This window comes from Myotis lucifugus, unplaced genomic scaffold (assembly GCF_000147115.1).
Source record: "Myotis lucifugus unplaced genomic scaffold, Myoluc2.0 scaffold_41, whole genome shotgun sequence".
NCBI classification, from domain to species: domain Eukaryota; kingdom Metazoa; phylum Chordata; class Mammalia; order Chiroptera; family Vespertilionidae; genus Myotis; species Myotis lucifugus.
The window spans coordinates 3,417,288-3,433,339 of NW_005871089.1; the positions used below are offsets into that span (position 1 = coordinate 3,417,288).

The 16,052-nt window shown below is 42.0% G+C and overlaps 1 protein-coding gene across 1 annotated transcript in view; it reads left to right on the forward strand.

The window, feature by feature from the left end:
- BBS4 (Bardet-Biedl syndrome 4) overlaps positions 1-16,052 on the forward strand; it is a 74,991-nt gene that overhangs the window by 9,096 nt on the left and 49,843 nt on the right. Inside the window, exon 2 of the mRNA XM_014455009.2 lies at positions 12,363-12,414. Coding sequence (XP_014310495.1) covers positions 12,363-12,414 — 52 coding nt within the window. The remainder of the gene's footprint in view (positions 1-12,362; positions 12,415-16,052) is intronic.

Below are 16,052 nucleotides of genomic sequence, written 5' to 3' on the forward strand. Positions count from 1 at the left end.
GGTATTTGGCACTTCTCCTCTTAAATTAAAGAAAAACAAAAATAAAAATGAATATTGGATTCCCCCCTAATAAAAAGCAAAGGACCCTAAGGGAGATTCGTTCTATCATTTATACCAAAAATCAGGGAGTATCGGTGATTAGGCCCTACTTCTATTTACACAAGGTCAGGGACGAAGGGAGGTGTGGAGGCCCCCCCTATTATCCCTCCAGTTCGGCAGTTGGCGAGATTTAGGGTTTAACCCTTATCCCCCAAACCAAGAGCCTGAGGGGAGGGGGTGGGGGCCCACCTCCTTTAAACAAAAAACAGGGCGGATAAGGGGGTTGGGACCCCACACCTTTTACACAAGAGCCGCAGGTGGTTCAGGGGTATTGGCGCCTTAACCATGTCATGAAAATCAGATCCAGGGACGTCGCCGTCCGCTGATCCCGGTGCTGGGAGGCATATTACCCTTTTACTATATAGGATAGAGGCCTGGGGGGGCGCTTGGTTTGCCCTGAAGGTGTCCTGGATCAGGGTGGGGGTCCCCACTGGGTGCCTGGCCAGCCTGGATGAGGAGATGATGGCTGTTTGCAGCTGGTCACACACCCTTCAGGGGGGGGGTCCCCACTGGGGTGCCTGGCCAGTCTGGGTGAGGGGCTGAGGGCTGCTTTAAGGCTGGCGATTGACAGAAGCTCCCAACCGCTCCTTTTTTTCTTTTTTTTTTTTCTTCTGGGCCAGCTTTAGCTCTGGCTCTAGCTCTGAGGCTTCCGCTGCTGGTTTGTTTGCCGTTCTATAATCGAAACAATGTATAACTTCAGCTCTGAGATCCCAGCCGGCTATATTTGTTAGAATGTTTCAAACTGCCAGCTCAGAGGCTGGCAGCGCAGGCGGGGAACGTTGGAGTCTGCAGTCACTGGAGCAAGCAAGCCTCATGTTCGCTTCCAGCTGCCTGGCTGCCGGCCGCCATCTTGGCTGACAGTTAATTTGCATAAGGATACGCTGATTAGCCAATGGGAAGGGTAGCGGTCATACGCCAATTACCATTTTTCTCTTTTATTAGTGTAGATAGTTTAAGAAAATGGTCTAGTATTAAAAATGGTGGCAGAGTAAGTGGATGCTACACAGACATGCTCCCAGGACCAAACTGGAATTACAACTAAAATGCAAAAAAAATTCTGAATAATCAATTGAAGATTAGCTGGAGAGAACCCTGATAACCATGGATGGAAAGTGCAGACCACACAGAGACTGGTAGGAAGGTGGAAGCGAGAAAGGGCTGGACAGGCTTCCACAGACAGCAACTGAAGTTCCAGAGAGATATCTCAGCAATGGGGGGTTACCACTGAGAACTCTGGGGTCTAATTCTCAAGCTGGACACCCCCCCGCCCCCCCAGCAGAGAGCACCAGAACTGAGAAAGGTGCCCACATAACTTCTGGCTGTGAAAAGCAGCAAGGTTGCTGTCTGCCAGGGAAAGATGGCTGGAAATGCAGTCACCTTCTTAAAGGGCCAATGCAGAAAATTCTGTGTGCAGCCACTCACCATGGGCTCAGGCAGAGGAAGGGCAGAGTGGATTGGAGCTGTGTGAGTAGAAGCCAGGACTGGGGGCTCTGGAGTTAGAGCTCAGAAGGCAGATACTCTGGTTTCTTGTGCTTAGTCAAACCCTCAGGCTGTGGATGGCATCTTTCTCATGAAGACAGTTGCTATCCTGGTAGTTTTGCCAAGGGGGAAGATAGTTGACCCACCCTATTAGAAAACACCTTGCCTCACCCTGTGGAAAAACTCGCCACACCTGTGGATGATTGCCTGAGGGCTACTCAAGGACTGAATCCAATGTCTGTAGGCAGAGCTGGTTTCTGGAGGCTTTGAGTCTTTTCCTGATCTAATTAGTCAGAAACAGTGTTTGACACTGTCCTGCACTAGAGATTGAGAGGCATAGCAGATCTACCTAATACATAGTGGCAAACCCAAATAGGCAGACAAAATGAGGAGACAAAAAACAATCCCCAAATGAAAGAACAAGACAATTCTCTAGAAGAAGTGATAAATAAAATGGGGATAAGAAATTTATCTGATATAGAGTTCAGAATAATGATGTAAAGATGCTCAACAGCAGGAGAAAAGATATAGTAACTACGAAAGAAGAACAGTTGGAAATAAAGAATGACATAGCATAAATAAAGAACACATTGGAAGGAATACACAGCAGATTAGGGGAAGCTGAGGGTCGGATCAGTGACTTAGAAGATAGGGTTGAAAAAAATCACTCAATCAGAGAACCAAAAAGAAAAAACAATTGAAAAGCAAGAGGACAGCTTAAGGGAGCTGTGTGGGACAACATGAAACGTAACAATATTAGAATAGCAGGTGTGCCAGAAGAGGTAGAAGGGATAGAGTATATATTTGAAGAAATAATGGCAAAGCCCTAGCTGGTTTGGCTCAGTGGATACAGTGTTGGCCTGTGGACTAAGGGGTCCCAGGTTCGATTCCTATCAAGGGCACATGCCCAGGTTGCAGGCTTAGTCTCCAGTGGGGGGCATGCAGGAGACAGCTCATCAGTGATTCTCTCTCATCATTGATGTTTCTATCTCTCTCTTCCTCTACCTCCTCTCTGAAATCAATAAAAATATTAAAAGAAAAGAAGAAATAATGGCAGAAAACGTTCTTAACCTGGTGAAGGAAAAAGTCACACAAGTTCAGGAGGCACAGAGTCCTAAACAAGAAGAACCAAAACAGACCCATGCCCAGACACATCATAATTAAAATGCCAAAAATTAAAGACAGAGAGAATCTTAAAAGCAGCAAGAGAAAAGAAAACTGTTACCTATAAAGGAGTTCCCATAAGGCTAACACCTGATTTCTCACCAGAAAATATAGGCCAGAAGGGAATGGCATGAAGTACTCAAGGTAATGGAAAGCAAGGATTTGAGACCAAGATTACTGTATCCAGCAAGGCTATCATTCAAAATAGACGGTCAAATAAAGAGCGTCCCAGACAAAAAAAAGGCTAAAGGAGTTCATCACCACCAAGCCAGCATTACAAGAAATGCTAAAGGGATTGCTGTAAGGGATTGCTGAGAAGAAGAAACAGAGAGAAACCTAGCCATACAGAATTAAAATGGCTATAAATAAGTACTTCTCAATAATAACCCTAAATGTAAATGGATTAAATGCTCCAATCAAAAGGCATATGGTAGCTGAATGGATACAAAAACATGACCCAACTATATGCTGTCTATAAGAGACCACTTCAGAACGAAATACTCACACAGGATGAGAGTGAAGGGATGGAAAAAAAGTTTTCATGCAAATGGAAATGAAAAAAAAAGCTGGGGTAGCAGTATTCATATCTGACAAAATAGACTTCAAAATGAATGCCATCATAAGGGACAACAAAGGTCATTATAAATACTAATGAGATCAATCCAACAAGTGGATAAAACCGTGGTTAACATATGCACCCAATATAGGAGCACCTAATTATATAAAAAAACTTCTAGAGGACTTTAAGTGGGAGATCGACAACAGTACAGTCATAGTAGGAGACTTTAACACCCCGCTGACTTCACTGGATAGATCTTCCAGACAAAGAATTAAGGAAACAGTGACTCTAAATGACACACTGGATCAGATTGATTGAATTGACATTTATAGAATACTAGTGGCCTTGTGTGTGAATTTGTGCACTTTGAAAGGAAATTAATTAGAAGAAATATTTTAATATCACTATTCGCCCTTTCTCTATAAAAGAAGTGTCAACCAAATTCACAATCAACAATGACAGATTGAAACACACATGTGCCATTGGCGCCAGCAAAAGCTTTATATGTACTTTGCATGCGCAAGTCAACTTAGCATGCTATATATATATGCAACATAATATATATATGTAAAACTTGCAACATAATATATATATGTAAAACTTGCTTAGTTAGATCTGCTTTCTGATGTAGCTAAAGTTTTTCTAGCCCATTGAAGCACCCCAATTTCTCTTTCAGGTAATTTTCAGCAACACAGCACTAAATATCAACACGAAGCAGATTATTATTGTAGATGATGCAGGGAGAACAAAGGGTAAAATATTTAACTGCAGCAATGTTTGACTATATTCTGTGCAGTGAGAAAACCTGAAGTCATTTTCAAGGTCCACCATTTCTTACTTCTTTTCAGTCAAGTCAAGTTTCTAAACTTCTAAATCTCTGTTTTCTGGCTAATGAAAAGTAAATAGGATTCCATCGAGTCTCCTATCTACCTACTCCAGGACTTCTGTGAAAATCAAATGAGATGAGGCATGGGAAAATGCTTCACAGACATTTGATTACAGTGTAAAGTGTTTCCACCTGGATATAAAGCAAGTCGTGTTCCTGGGCTGAAGAAACTGCAAGGAGGCTAGTCATTGCTAGGAGAGGAAGCTGGGTGTTGCTACGTGACATCATTACCTGGATGGAGGGAAGGACACTTAGCACATTAGCCTTTTATATATATAGATTTCACCCCAAAGTTGCAAATATACATCCTTCTAAAGTGCACATGGTTCATTCTCAAAGATAGACCACATGTTAGGGCATAAAATAAGTCTCTACAAGTTCAAGAAGATTGAAATTATATCAAGCATCGTCTCAGATCACAGTGGAATGAAATTAGAAATCAGCTACAATAAAAACGCCCCAAAACATTCAAACACATGGAGGCTAAGTAGCATGTTATTAAATAATGAATGTGTTACCAATGAGATCAAGAAAGAAATGAAAAATTTTCTGGATACAAATGAAAATGAACACAGCAACCCAAAATCTCTGGGATCCACCAAAAGCAGTACTGAGAGGGAAGTTCATAGCACTACAGGCCTATCTAAAAAAAAGATATATTAATAATAAACTAACCCTGCTGCCAGGGTTCTTCCAGCATCTAGAAGGATTCAGGAAATCTGGAGAAGGCTGTGTGTAACTTTATAAAGAGTCCAGAGATGAAACATAATTTTGAAAGGCATTATAGGGAGTCAGAGAAGACTTAGTTAAAGGAATTAAGTTCTCCTCGTTTCAGGACCCCTTGATTTTTATTAACACAATTTGTCCTAAGGCAAGGTGGAGATATACACCTCAAAGGGTAGGGTTAGGTACAGAATCCATTGTCAGATTGGAAGAATTTGCCTACGGCTGTTCAGGTGTTTGGCCAGGAGGAGGCAATAACATGTAGATTAAGATGCCCTGAGCTGTCTGGCAGCAAGCAGTCATCCCTTTTCAGGTTTGGGGAAATGCCTTTAGCCATTCCCAACAGGCAATAACATATGTGACTCAGCCCTTGTTGAGTCCCCAAGTTCCATCAACCTTTTGATGAAACTCTTGCAATTATGACATGCTGGAATTGGCTTCCGGCACCCTGCAACTAATAACTAGAAAAAGAACAAGAAAAGCCCAAAGTAGAAGGAAGGAAATAATAAAGATTAGAGCAGAAATAAATAACATAGAGACTAAAAAAAAAAAAAATCAATGAAACCAAGAACTGGTTCTTTGAAAGGATAAACAAAATTGATAAACCATTAGCCAGACTCATCAAGAAACAGAGAGAGGACCCAAATAAATAAAATAAGAAATGAAAGTGGAGAAGTAGCCACTGACACCACAGAAATATTAAGAATTGTAAGAAAATGCTATGAACAACTGTATGCCAACAAGCTGGACAATGTGGATTAAATGGGACAAATTCCTACAAAAATACAATCTCCCAAAACTGAATTAGGAAGAATCAGAAAACCTGAATAGGCCAATAACAACTAATGAAATAGAAGCAGTAATAAAAAAAACTCCCAGCAAATGAAAGCCTGGGTGTGGATGGCTTCACAGGGGAGTTTTAAGAAACATACAAAGATGAACTAACCTCTGTACTCCTCAAAATATTCCAAAAAATCCAAGAGGAGGGAACACTTCCAAGCTCTTTTTATGAGGCCAGCATTATATAATTCCAAAACCAGATAAAGACACTGCAAAGAAAGAGAATTACAGACCAATATCCCTGATGAACATAGATGCTAAAATCCTCAACAAAATATTAGCAAATTGGATCCAATAATATATTAAAAAGGCCAAGTGGGATTTATTCCAGGATGCAAGGCTGGTACAATATCAATAAATGTGATACATCACATAAACAAAATGATAGACAAAAATCACATGATTATATCAATAGATGCAGAAGAAGCGTTCAATAAAATCCAACACCCTTTTTTGATAAAAACTCTCAGCAAAGTGGGAATAGAGGGGGCATGTCTCAACATGATAAAGGGCATATATGACACACTTCCAATGAACATTATTCTCAATGGGCAAAAAACGAAAACCATTTCCTTTAAGAACAGGAATAAGACAGGCATGTCTGCTTTCACCACTCTTATTCAACACTAGATGCATGGTGCAGTAATTTCGTGTATGGGTAGGGTCCCTAGGCCTGGCTGGTGATCAGGGCCGATTGGGGCCTTCTGGCTGCTGGCTGGGGCCTTACTTTGGCTGCTGGCTGGAGCCTTCCTTCCCTGGCTGCTGGTTGCAGCAAGGGCCTTCCTTTGTTCCGGGCCACCCCCTGGTGGTCAGCACATGTCGTAGTGAGCGATTGAACTCCTGGTCTTCCGGTCGAACTCCTGAGGGGACACTGCATATTAGCCTTTTATATATAGATAGATAGTACTGGAAGTCCTAGTCACAGTGATCAGACAAGAAAAAGAAAGAAGGAGAAACCAAGATGGCGGCATAGGTAAACTTCCCCTACCTGGTCAAAGAAATAGACTTATAAGTCCAGGAAACCCAGAGAACCCCAAACAAAAGGAATCCAAAGAGGACCACACCAAGACACATCATAATTAAAATGCCAAGAGCTAAAGACAAAGAATCTTAAAAGCAGCAAGAGAAAAACAATCAGTCACCTACAAGGGAGTACTCATACAACTGTCAGCTGATTTCTCAACAGAAACTATGCAGGCCAGAAGGGAGTGGTAACAAATATTCAAAGTGATGAATAGCAAGAACCTACAACCAAGATTACTTTACCCAGCAAAGCTATCATTCAGAATTGAAGGTCAGATAAAGAGCTTCACAGATAAGAAAAAGCTAAAGGAGTTCATTACCACCAAATCAGTATTAAATGAAATGCTGAAAGGTATCCTTTAAGAAGAGGAGGAAGAAGAAAAAGGTAAAGATACAAATTATGAACAACAAATACACATCTATCAACAAGTGAATCTAAAAATCAAGTGAATAAATAATCTGATGAACAGAATAAACTGGTGAATATAATAGAATCAGGGGCATAGAAAGGGAGTAGACTGACTATTCTGGGGGGGGGAAGGGTGTGGGGGGTGCGAGAAGAGACTGGACAAAAATCGTACACCTATGGATGAGGACAGTGGGGGTGGGGTGAGGGCAGAGGGTAGGGTGGGAACCGGGTGGAGGGGAGCTATGGGGGGAAAAAAAGAGGAACAACTGTAATAATCTGAACAATAAAGATTTAATTTAAAAAAATAAAAAAATAAATACAGTTTAAAAAAAAAGCCATCGATTTTTGGGTGTTGATTTTGCGTTCCACTACATTGCCAAATTCATTTATTAAATCTAGTAGGTTTTTTTGTTCGTTCGTTTGTTTTTGGTGGAGTCTTTAGGGTTATCTATGCACAACATCATGTCATCTGCGAATAATGACAGTTTTACTTCCTTCTTTCCAATTTAGATGCCTTTTCTTTCTTTTTTTTTAAAATTAAATCTTTATTTTAAAAAAACCTGCTTAATTTCTAGTTGGTCCTTTTTCATATCCTCGAGGGTCTCACTAGATTTATCGAGGGTCTCACTAAATTTATCAGCGGTTTCTAGAAAATTCTTGAAAAACCTTATAAGTTTTACTCTATGTCCAGTAGTTTGCTTTCCTCCATTTCTGTCATTTTTGACCTGTTTCTTTGTTTCTGCATTTTGGCTGCTTCCCTCTGTTGATAGAGTGGCTTTCTGTGCCAGGTGTCCTATAGGGCCCAGTAGCTCAGCCTCCCCAATTACCTGAGGTGGACACTCTTGGTGCACCCCTTTGTGGGCTTTGTGCACAGTCTTGTTGTAGTTAAGCCTTGATTGTTTTAGGTATCACTGGGAGGAATTGACCTCCAGGCCAATTGGCTGTGAAAATCAGTTGTGTCTACAGTGAGAGAACTTCTGTGCTGGGGACACCCTCCTGGGGCAAGACTTGCTTCAGTGGGGCTTTGGTGCTCACTGATTCTGCCCCCTGAGTGTGTCCTTTATGTATCTGAGGAGTTGTAATCTGGATGGTCTCACTCTGACCACTGGGTACACTGGCTCTTGGATCTCTAAGGAGGTGCTAATTTAGCCTCTGCCTGAGGCTACCCAGCAGGAGCTACGGAGAGATCTGCAGATTCCTCTTCTTTGTTTGGGGTTTGGAGGTGCCCAGATGAGGCCCAGCTGTGAAGCAATGCAAGCTGCTGTGGGGCCTTGGGCCTTCTTGTAGATGTTGTGGGTCTCTCTGACCCAGCTGCAGTTTGTTAGGTAATTTTAGGTTGCAAAGGGCTAGGTCATTCATATGCAAAAGCCTCTGCGCACAGCTTGGGTGGGGCGGAGTCTCAGGGAATCAACAGGGAGGAGCAGACAGCTATGGCTGATCCTCAGCCCTGCCCTAAGAGGCCCCGGGTCTTAGTGTCCCGGTACTCGCTGCAAGCACCTGAGAAAGCCGCCCTCAAGTCCTGCCCGCTGCCAGACAGTCCAGTTTCTCCCTGTATGAGTCTGGGTCCCCAGAGACTCGCCCGGAACTGGAGTTCAGAGCAGTTGGGAGCTTGAGACTCCCTCCAGATTGAAAGAGACAACCGCGTCCTCAGTTGCCAGCCCTTTCCACCTGCGCCTCTGTACCTCTGCACTTTACTTCCGCTCCTCCTCTGAGTCTCAGTGTACTTTTCTCTTTCCTTCTAGTTGTAGAATTTCCACTCAGCCAGCCTTCCTGTGGTTCTGGATGATGTCCGTTTTGTCTTTTAGTTGTATTTTTGAAGTGGTTGTGTGAGGCAGCAATTTCCGGCGTTTACCTATGCCACCATTTTGATTTCCCCTCGATGGCTTTTTTTAAAAATTTATTTTATTTTTTAATAATAATTTTTATTTCTTAAAGTATTAAAAAGAGTATTACATATGTCTCCTTCCCCCCCACCCCCCTTGACACCCCCACCCCCCTTGACATTTCACTCCCCCCCCCCCCCCGTGTCCCCCCGTGTCTTGTGTCCATTGGTTATTCTTATATGCATGCATATAAGTCCTTCAGTTGATCTCTTAATCCCCCCCCCAACCCTCCCCAGGCTTCCCACTATAGTTTGACAGTCTGTTCAATGTTGCTCTGCCTCTGCATGTACCCCTGTTCATCAGTCTATACTGGTCCCCATTATCTGTCCCAACCTCACCGGGGCCGTCCCGACCTCACCGGGGCCGTTTCAGCCTCACCGGGGCCGTCCCTACCTCACCAGGGTCGTTTCAACCTCACCGGGGCCGTCCTGACCTCACCGGGGCCGATTCAACCTAATGGCTTTTTTTTATACATCAATAATGAATTCTCAGAGAGAGAAACTAAACAAACAATCCCACTTACAGTTGCAACAACAAAATAATAAGATACTTAGGAATAAACTTAACAAAGGAATGTGACAGAAGATTTTGTTGATAGACACCAAAGTTTGAATTTTATCTAATTTTCATGTGTTATAAAATATTAATTTTTTTAACCCTTAGAAAGTGCAAAAACCACTCAGCTAGTTTGTGGGCTTTATAAAAACAGGCTGGAGCCCTAGCCAGTTTGGCTCAATGGATAGAGCATTGGCCTACGGACTGAAGGGTCCCAGGTTCAATTCCTGTCAAGGGTACATACCTCGGTTGCAGGCTCCTCCCTGGCCCGGGCCCTGGTTGAGGCTTGTGCAGGAGGCAATCAATTGATGTGTTTCTCTCACATCGATATTTCTCTCTGTCTTTCCCTTTCTCTTTCACTCTCTGAAAATAGGCTGGATTTGACCTTAGGCCATAGTTTTTGCTGACTTTGTATCTAGATTAGCATTTATTTTACTTAGTACTGGATACTTGGTAGTTATTCTTATAATGTCTTAATGTGATACTGTCTTCCATTTTTAATTATTGAGAAGTTAGCTGTCAATCTAATTATCCTTTCTTTTTAGGTAATGTGGTGATAAGTTTTTCTTTCGTTGTATTTTATTTTTTAATATATTTAAAAATATATATTTTATTGATTTTTTACAGAGAGGAAGGGAGAGGGATAGAGAGCTAGAAACATCGATGAGAGAGAAACACCGATCAGCTGCCTCCTGCACACTCCCCACTGGGTATGTGCCCGCAACCAAGGTACATGCCCTTGACTGGAATCGAACCTGGGACCCTTCAGTCCGCAGGCCGACGCTCCATCCACTGAGCCAAACTGGTTAGGGCTATTTTTTAATATTTTTATTGACTTTTAGAGAGAGGGGAAGGAGAGGGAGAAAGAGAAACATTGATATGAGAGCAGAACATTGATTGACTATCTCCTGCACGCCCGCTACTAGGGATTGAGCTTGAAACTTGGGCATGTGCTGTGATTAGGAATCCAACCTGCAACCTTTCAGTGCATGGGATGATGCCAAATCAGCTGAGCCACACCTGCCAGTGCTTCTTGGTTGCTTTTAAGAACTTCTTATTGTCTTTGGTGCAGGTCCCTGTGATATATCTAAATGTCGCTTTATTTTCATTTAACCTGGTCAGGATTGATTGAGGATCCAGAATCTGAAGATTCGTGTCTCTTTACCTATGGAAATTTTCAGCCATTATTTTTGCTCATATCATATATCATATCATATAAAACATAGGAGGTAGGAAAATCCATTTGAAGGTTTTTTGCAGTTATAATGTAAGATATTATCTATTATATTATTTAATACGATGTGTTACTTAAAAAGAACTCCCTCCTAGTATTGAGTGCTAGACAATTTCTGTGTAGATGACCTCATAAGCTTCCTTTTAAAATTTTTAAAAATTTTATAGGCAAAAGCTTTTAATAGAACTTAGTTATGTAAAGTACTGTACACTCTAAAAGATGTAGAAAACTAGAGTTTCAAGTCTTTATTTAAAAAAGCTATTTAGCTTCATTGAAAAACCAAATGTAGAGTACAAGACTGCAACAAGGGCTATGGCAATTCCATGGCATCTAGACCCCAAGTCTTTCATGCTGTCAGTCAGTGGATATCACACTGATCTGCTGTGTGGACACAGGCATGTCTAGCCTAGGAGTGAGGTGGGGAGTTGTATCTGGGTTCTGTTGTCAGTTCGTTATTCTTGAACTGGAACAGGCCAAGAAATAGCTAGCATGAAGGATTAAGTTGGAATGCGCCTCTCCCCTCCCATACCGGCTTCACCCGGACCGCAGCCCCCGACGCCCGGGACCGCGGGGCGGGCGGCTTGTCCCTCTTCCGGGCTGCAGCTGCAGACGCTGGTGCCTGGGACAACAGGGCAGATGGCTTATCCCTCTCCCAGGCTGCAGGTGCAGATGCAGCACTGGCACCTGGGACCGTGGGGATTGTGGGGCATGCGGATTGTCCCTCTCCCGGGCTGCAGGTGTAGGCACAGCTGCTGGCACCTGGGACCATGTGGCGGGTGGCTTGTCCCTTTCTCAGGCTGCAAGCGCAGGCGTAGCCGCTGGTGCCTGGGAAAGCGGGGCGGGTGGCTTGTTCCTCTCCCGGGCCGCAGACTGGCTGGTCCCCATTCTGCTTTTGTGAGCTCATTTGTGCCTGGCTGGTCCCCATCCTCTCTCCCCAGTGTTGAGTGTCTGAGCCCTTATGGCGTGATGGAGTGAGGGCGTGACAACCATTTGCATATTAGCTCTTTATTATATAGGATATCAGAAGTCTGGCTCCCTGTAGAAGCCATTCATCCAGTTTTGTGCAAAAATGAGAATTTCCTTGTCACTGCTTTCCCTCCTATGAAGCTTCTGAGAAGGTATATTCATATCTGCTCCAAATGCTGCTGCTCTAACTCATAAGCTCTCTTTTATTTAAGTTATCACTTTTTTGGTTTGGTTGCTGAGAAGTATAGCATTACGTATAATACTAATATGTAGTGTCTAAGAACTTAGTACATTTATTTGTGCACATTTTATCCTGTATATAATTATACATGATAAATACACAAGTATTTTATATTATCAATATGCATTTTACATTACTAATAGTTTGCTTGATCTTTGTTTTTTAAACTATATTCAGAACAATCCTTTGTACCTGTATGCAGTTAATGGATTAATTGGAAAGCTACTGATTGTTATTTGAATGCTTCTTTAAGTTTGCAAGATTTAGGCTAGTGCTTTAACATAGACTTCTTTCATTTTAGAGAACTCAATTTCCTGCATCTGCTGAATCTCAAAAACCCCACCTGAAAAAAGGTCTGTATACAATTTCATTGTATATTTGCAGATTTCTCTTATTATTTCTTTTTTCTATATGAATTAGAGCTTCTTAAAATATGATTGTTGACAAAAGTACTATAATTGGGTTTTTCCATAGCTAGTTTTTATTTTATGGAATTGTTAGGTATTGGAAGGTTGATTTTACCTGTAACTGTGTTTAAATGGAGTTTTATTATATAAATGTGTACTAATTTCCCACTTGTGAAAAAACCACTCTAAAATTCCCATAAATACGTATCAGGCCTCAATAATCTCATATATATGTTAAGTAAATGTGCAGTTTTATAAAAATTGAGTCTGGGAAGCCTAACTTGGTAAGGACCTATACCAGTGGTTCTCAACCTTCCTAATGCCGTGACCCTTTAATACAGTTCCTCATGTTGTGGTGACCCCCAACCATAAAATTATTTTCGTTGCTACTTCATAACTGTAATTTTGCTACTGTTATGAATTGTAATGTAAATATCTGATATGCAGGATGTATTTTCATTGTTACAAATTGAACATAATTAAAGCATAGTGATTAATCACAAAAACAATATATAATTATATATGTGTTTTCCGATGGTCTTAGGCGACCCCTGTGAAAGGGTCATTCGACCCTCAAAGGGGTCGCGACCCACAGGTTGAGAACCGCTGACCTATACTGTAACGAAGTGCATTTTATAATCTGATAGGAATATGATACATATTTTATTTAGAGGAACAGGATATCTTCATTTGTTAACCTATAGCCTTAGGAGGGTTTGCATCTGGTTGTAGGTTACTATGTATATTGGATATTTTCCTATGCCTCAACTTTTTATTTCACCAGGCTGTACTTCCTTTGCAACATGTGTTTTCCTATAGTCTGCTAAGAGTTTGAAAGTTAATTTATCAATAAATTGTTTAGTTTACTTGGGGCATTTCTGTTACTCTTTGAAATTATAATTTAAATTATTGGAAAATCTGATTGCCTTTCAGGAATTTATTTTCAAAGAGTTTTCCAGGATTATATCTTTCACTGAAAGAGCAGTACTTCTATAATTTAGATTATTTGTTATTTAGATGTAATTCTGCCAATCCTATATAATAAAAGGGTAATATGCAAATTGACCCTAATGGTGGAATGACCAGAACGACCGCTGGACCAGTCACTATTAGGTGCACTGACCACCTCTTGGTCCCTTTCCCAGGCTGGAAGGCTCTGATTGCCTGATGGTGAACGGGGAACCGGGGATGGGTGGCAGGGGACGCAGGCGACGTCAGGCCAAGGCCCCTTTCCTGCCAGTCGCCCCACACACAGAGGGTGACCTGCGGCAGGGGTGGGGCCGGCAAGCAGACATGATCGGCCGACCTCTTGGTCCCTTCCCCCGGCCGTCAGGCACCCATCACCTGATGGCGAACGGGAAACTGGGTGTGGGTGGTGGCGGGGGGCAGGGCTGGGGAAGATGGCCCTGACTGCAGGCCAGGCCTAGGGACCGTACCCACGCACGAATTTCGTGCACCGGGCCTCTAGTATTTAACGTAATTGCTAATATTTTTATACTATTTCTGGGCATGAGAAATCATCTTCCTATGATATGTGTTACTTCATTTAATCACCAGGGTAATTTGGCTAGTTAAGTGGGGGTAGTGGGTATTGTGATTATCTCTCTATTGTTCTTTCCACACTTCCTTCAGAGTCAAACCCAGAGGTTTCATTGATTCCCAGACTAGGAGATCTGTAATTAGTATACACCAATCAAGAATTGGCCCATGCCCAATCCCAGTTAATAATATACAAAGTTTATAGCTATGAGGAAAAGGGACACAAGCTATGCTATAAAATTTAATAGTGCTGTCCTGTCCCTTCTAATCAGTTCTTTCTCCCTTCTTCACTACAGAGCAACTGCTTTCTTATTTCTGTTATTAAAGTTTAGAATTTCCTGTTCTTGAACCCCTCATAACTATGAGTACTTTTTACCAGATTCCAGGATCAGTGATAGGTGTTTGGAATACAAAGATTAATAGGGTATCAATTCTGCCCTCAGGGGATTGACAGTCTTCAGGGTATCCTATATAATAAAAGCTAATATGCTAAGTGTCCGATTGTTCGTTTGATCGGTCGACCAGTCGCTATGACGCGCACTGACCACCAGGGGGCAGACACTCCGACTGGTAGGTTAGCTTGCTGCTGGGGTCTGGCCAATTGGGACTGGGTGAGACAGGCCAGAAACATCCTGGAGCCCTCCCGCAGTCCCTGCCGGGTTGGTCAACCTCCTGCGGTCCCTCCCCGGGCCAGCCGGTCCTGATTGGGACTGGGCGAGAACAGGGCCAGACACGCCCTGGACCAATCCGTGCATTGGGCCTTCTAGAAGGCAAGGGGTCCCTCAAACTTTTTTAAAACAGGGGGGGCCAGTTCATTGGTCCCTCAGACCGTTGGAGGGCCCGGACTATAGTTTAAAAAAAAAACACTATGAACAAATTTCTATGCACACTGCACATATCTATTTGAAGTAAAAAACAAAATGGGAACAAATACAATATTTGCATTTGCATGTGGCCCGTGGGCCGTAGTTTGAGGACCCTTGCTCTAGAGCAGCCGTGGGCAAACTACGGCCCACGGGCCGGATCTGGCCCGTTTGAAATGAATAAAACTAAAAAAAAAAAAAAGACCGTACCCTTTTATGTAATGATGTTTACTTTGAATTTATATTAGTTCACACAAACACTCCATCCATGCTTTTGTTCCGGCCCTCCGGTCCAGTTTAAGGTGGCCCTCGAGTCAAAAAGTTTGCCCACCCCTGCTCTAGAGTATAAGCAAATAATTAAAGTTCAGTATATGCTTCCTAGGTCCTTTCTTTTGAAGGTTAAACATTTCCAGTTTTTTTCAACTCATCACGTGAGATGTTTAGAACACTTCACTATTATTGCATTGGTTTTCTGGTGAAATGTGTTGGTACCCTAGGAAGTACAGAATTCAGGACTAAATAGAGTATTTATGGTGTGGTGTGAACAGGGCCATATGGAATGTCTGAAAGATAAAATCTCTTCATCTGCACCTTTTATTTATGTTAGCCCAGCTCAAAGTTTCACTGCCTTTTGGGCAACCATTTAATACATTTGCAATATTACTGTATTGCACTGTGGCAGGGGTATCATTCATGTAGAATACAATGACTGCAATAAAAATGATGCTTTGGAGTTGTGCATGGTGGTGACACAGGCCCCTAAAATATCGAGGATATAACAACATGCTCTTAATCTTCCCTTAATTTCTGGCTTCCATAACCCATAATTTTATCTATCAATACGGTGGATTACATTGAATTTTGGAATGTTGTATCAACCTTGCATTCCTGGGATAAATCTCACACGGTCACAATATATTAATCTTTTTATATATGGCTGGATTCAATTTGCTATATTTTGTTAAGGATTTTGCATTTGTGTTCATGAAAGTTGTTGGTTTATAGTTTTTATTTTTTGTGATACTTTTGTCTACTTTGCGTATCAGGGTTATGCTGGCCTCAAACAAGTTAGGAACTATTTCCTGTCCTAGTTTTTGGAAGATTTTGTATAGAATGGATATTATTTTGTTCTTAAATGTTTGCTAGAATGTGACAGTGAAGTAATCTGGGCCTGGATTTTTT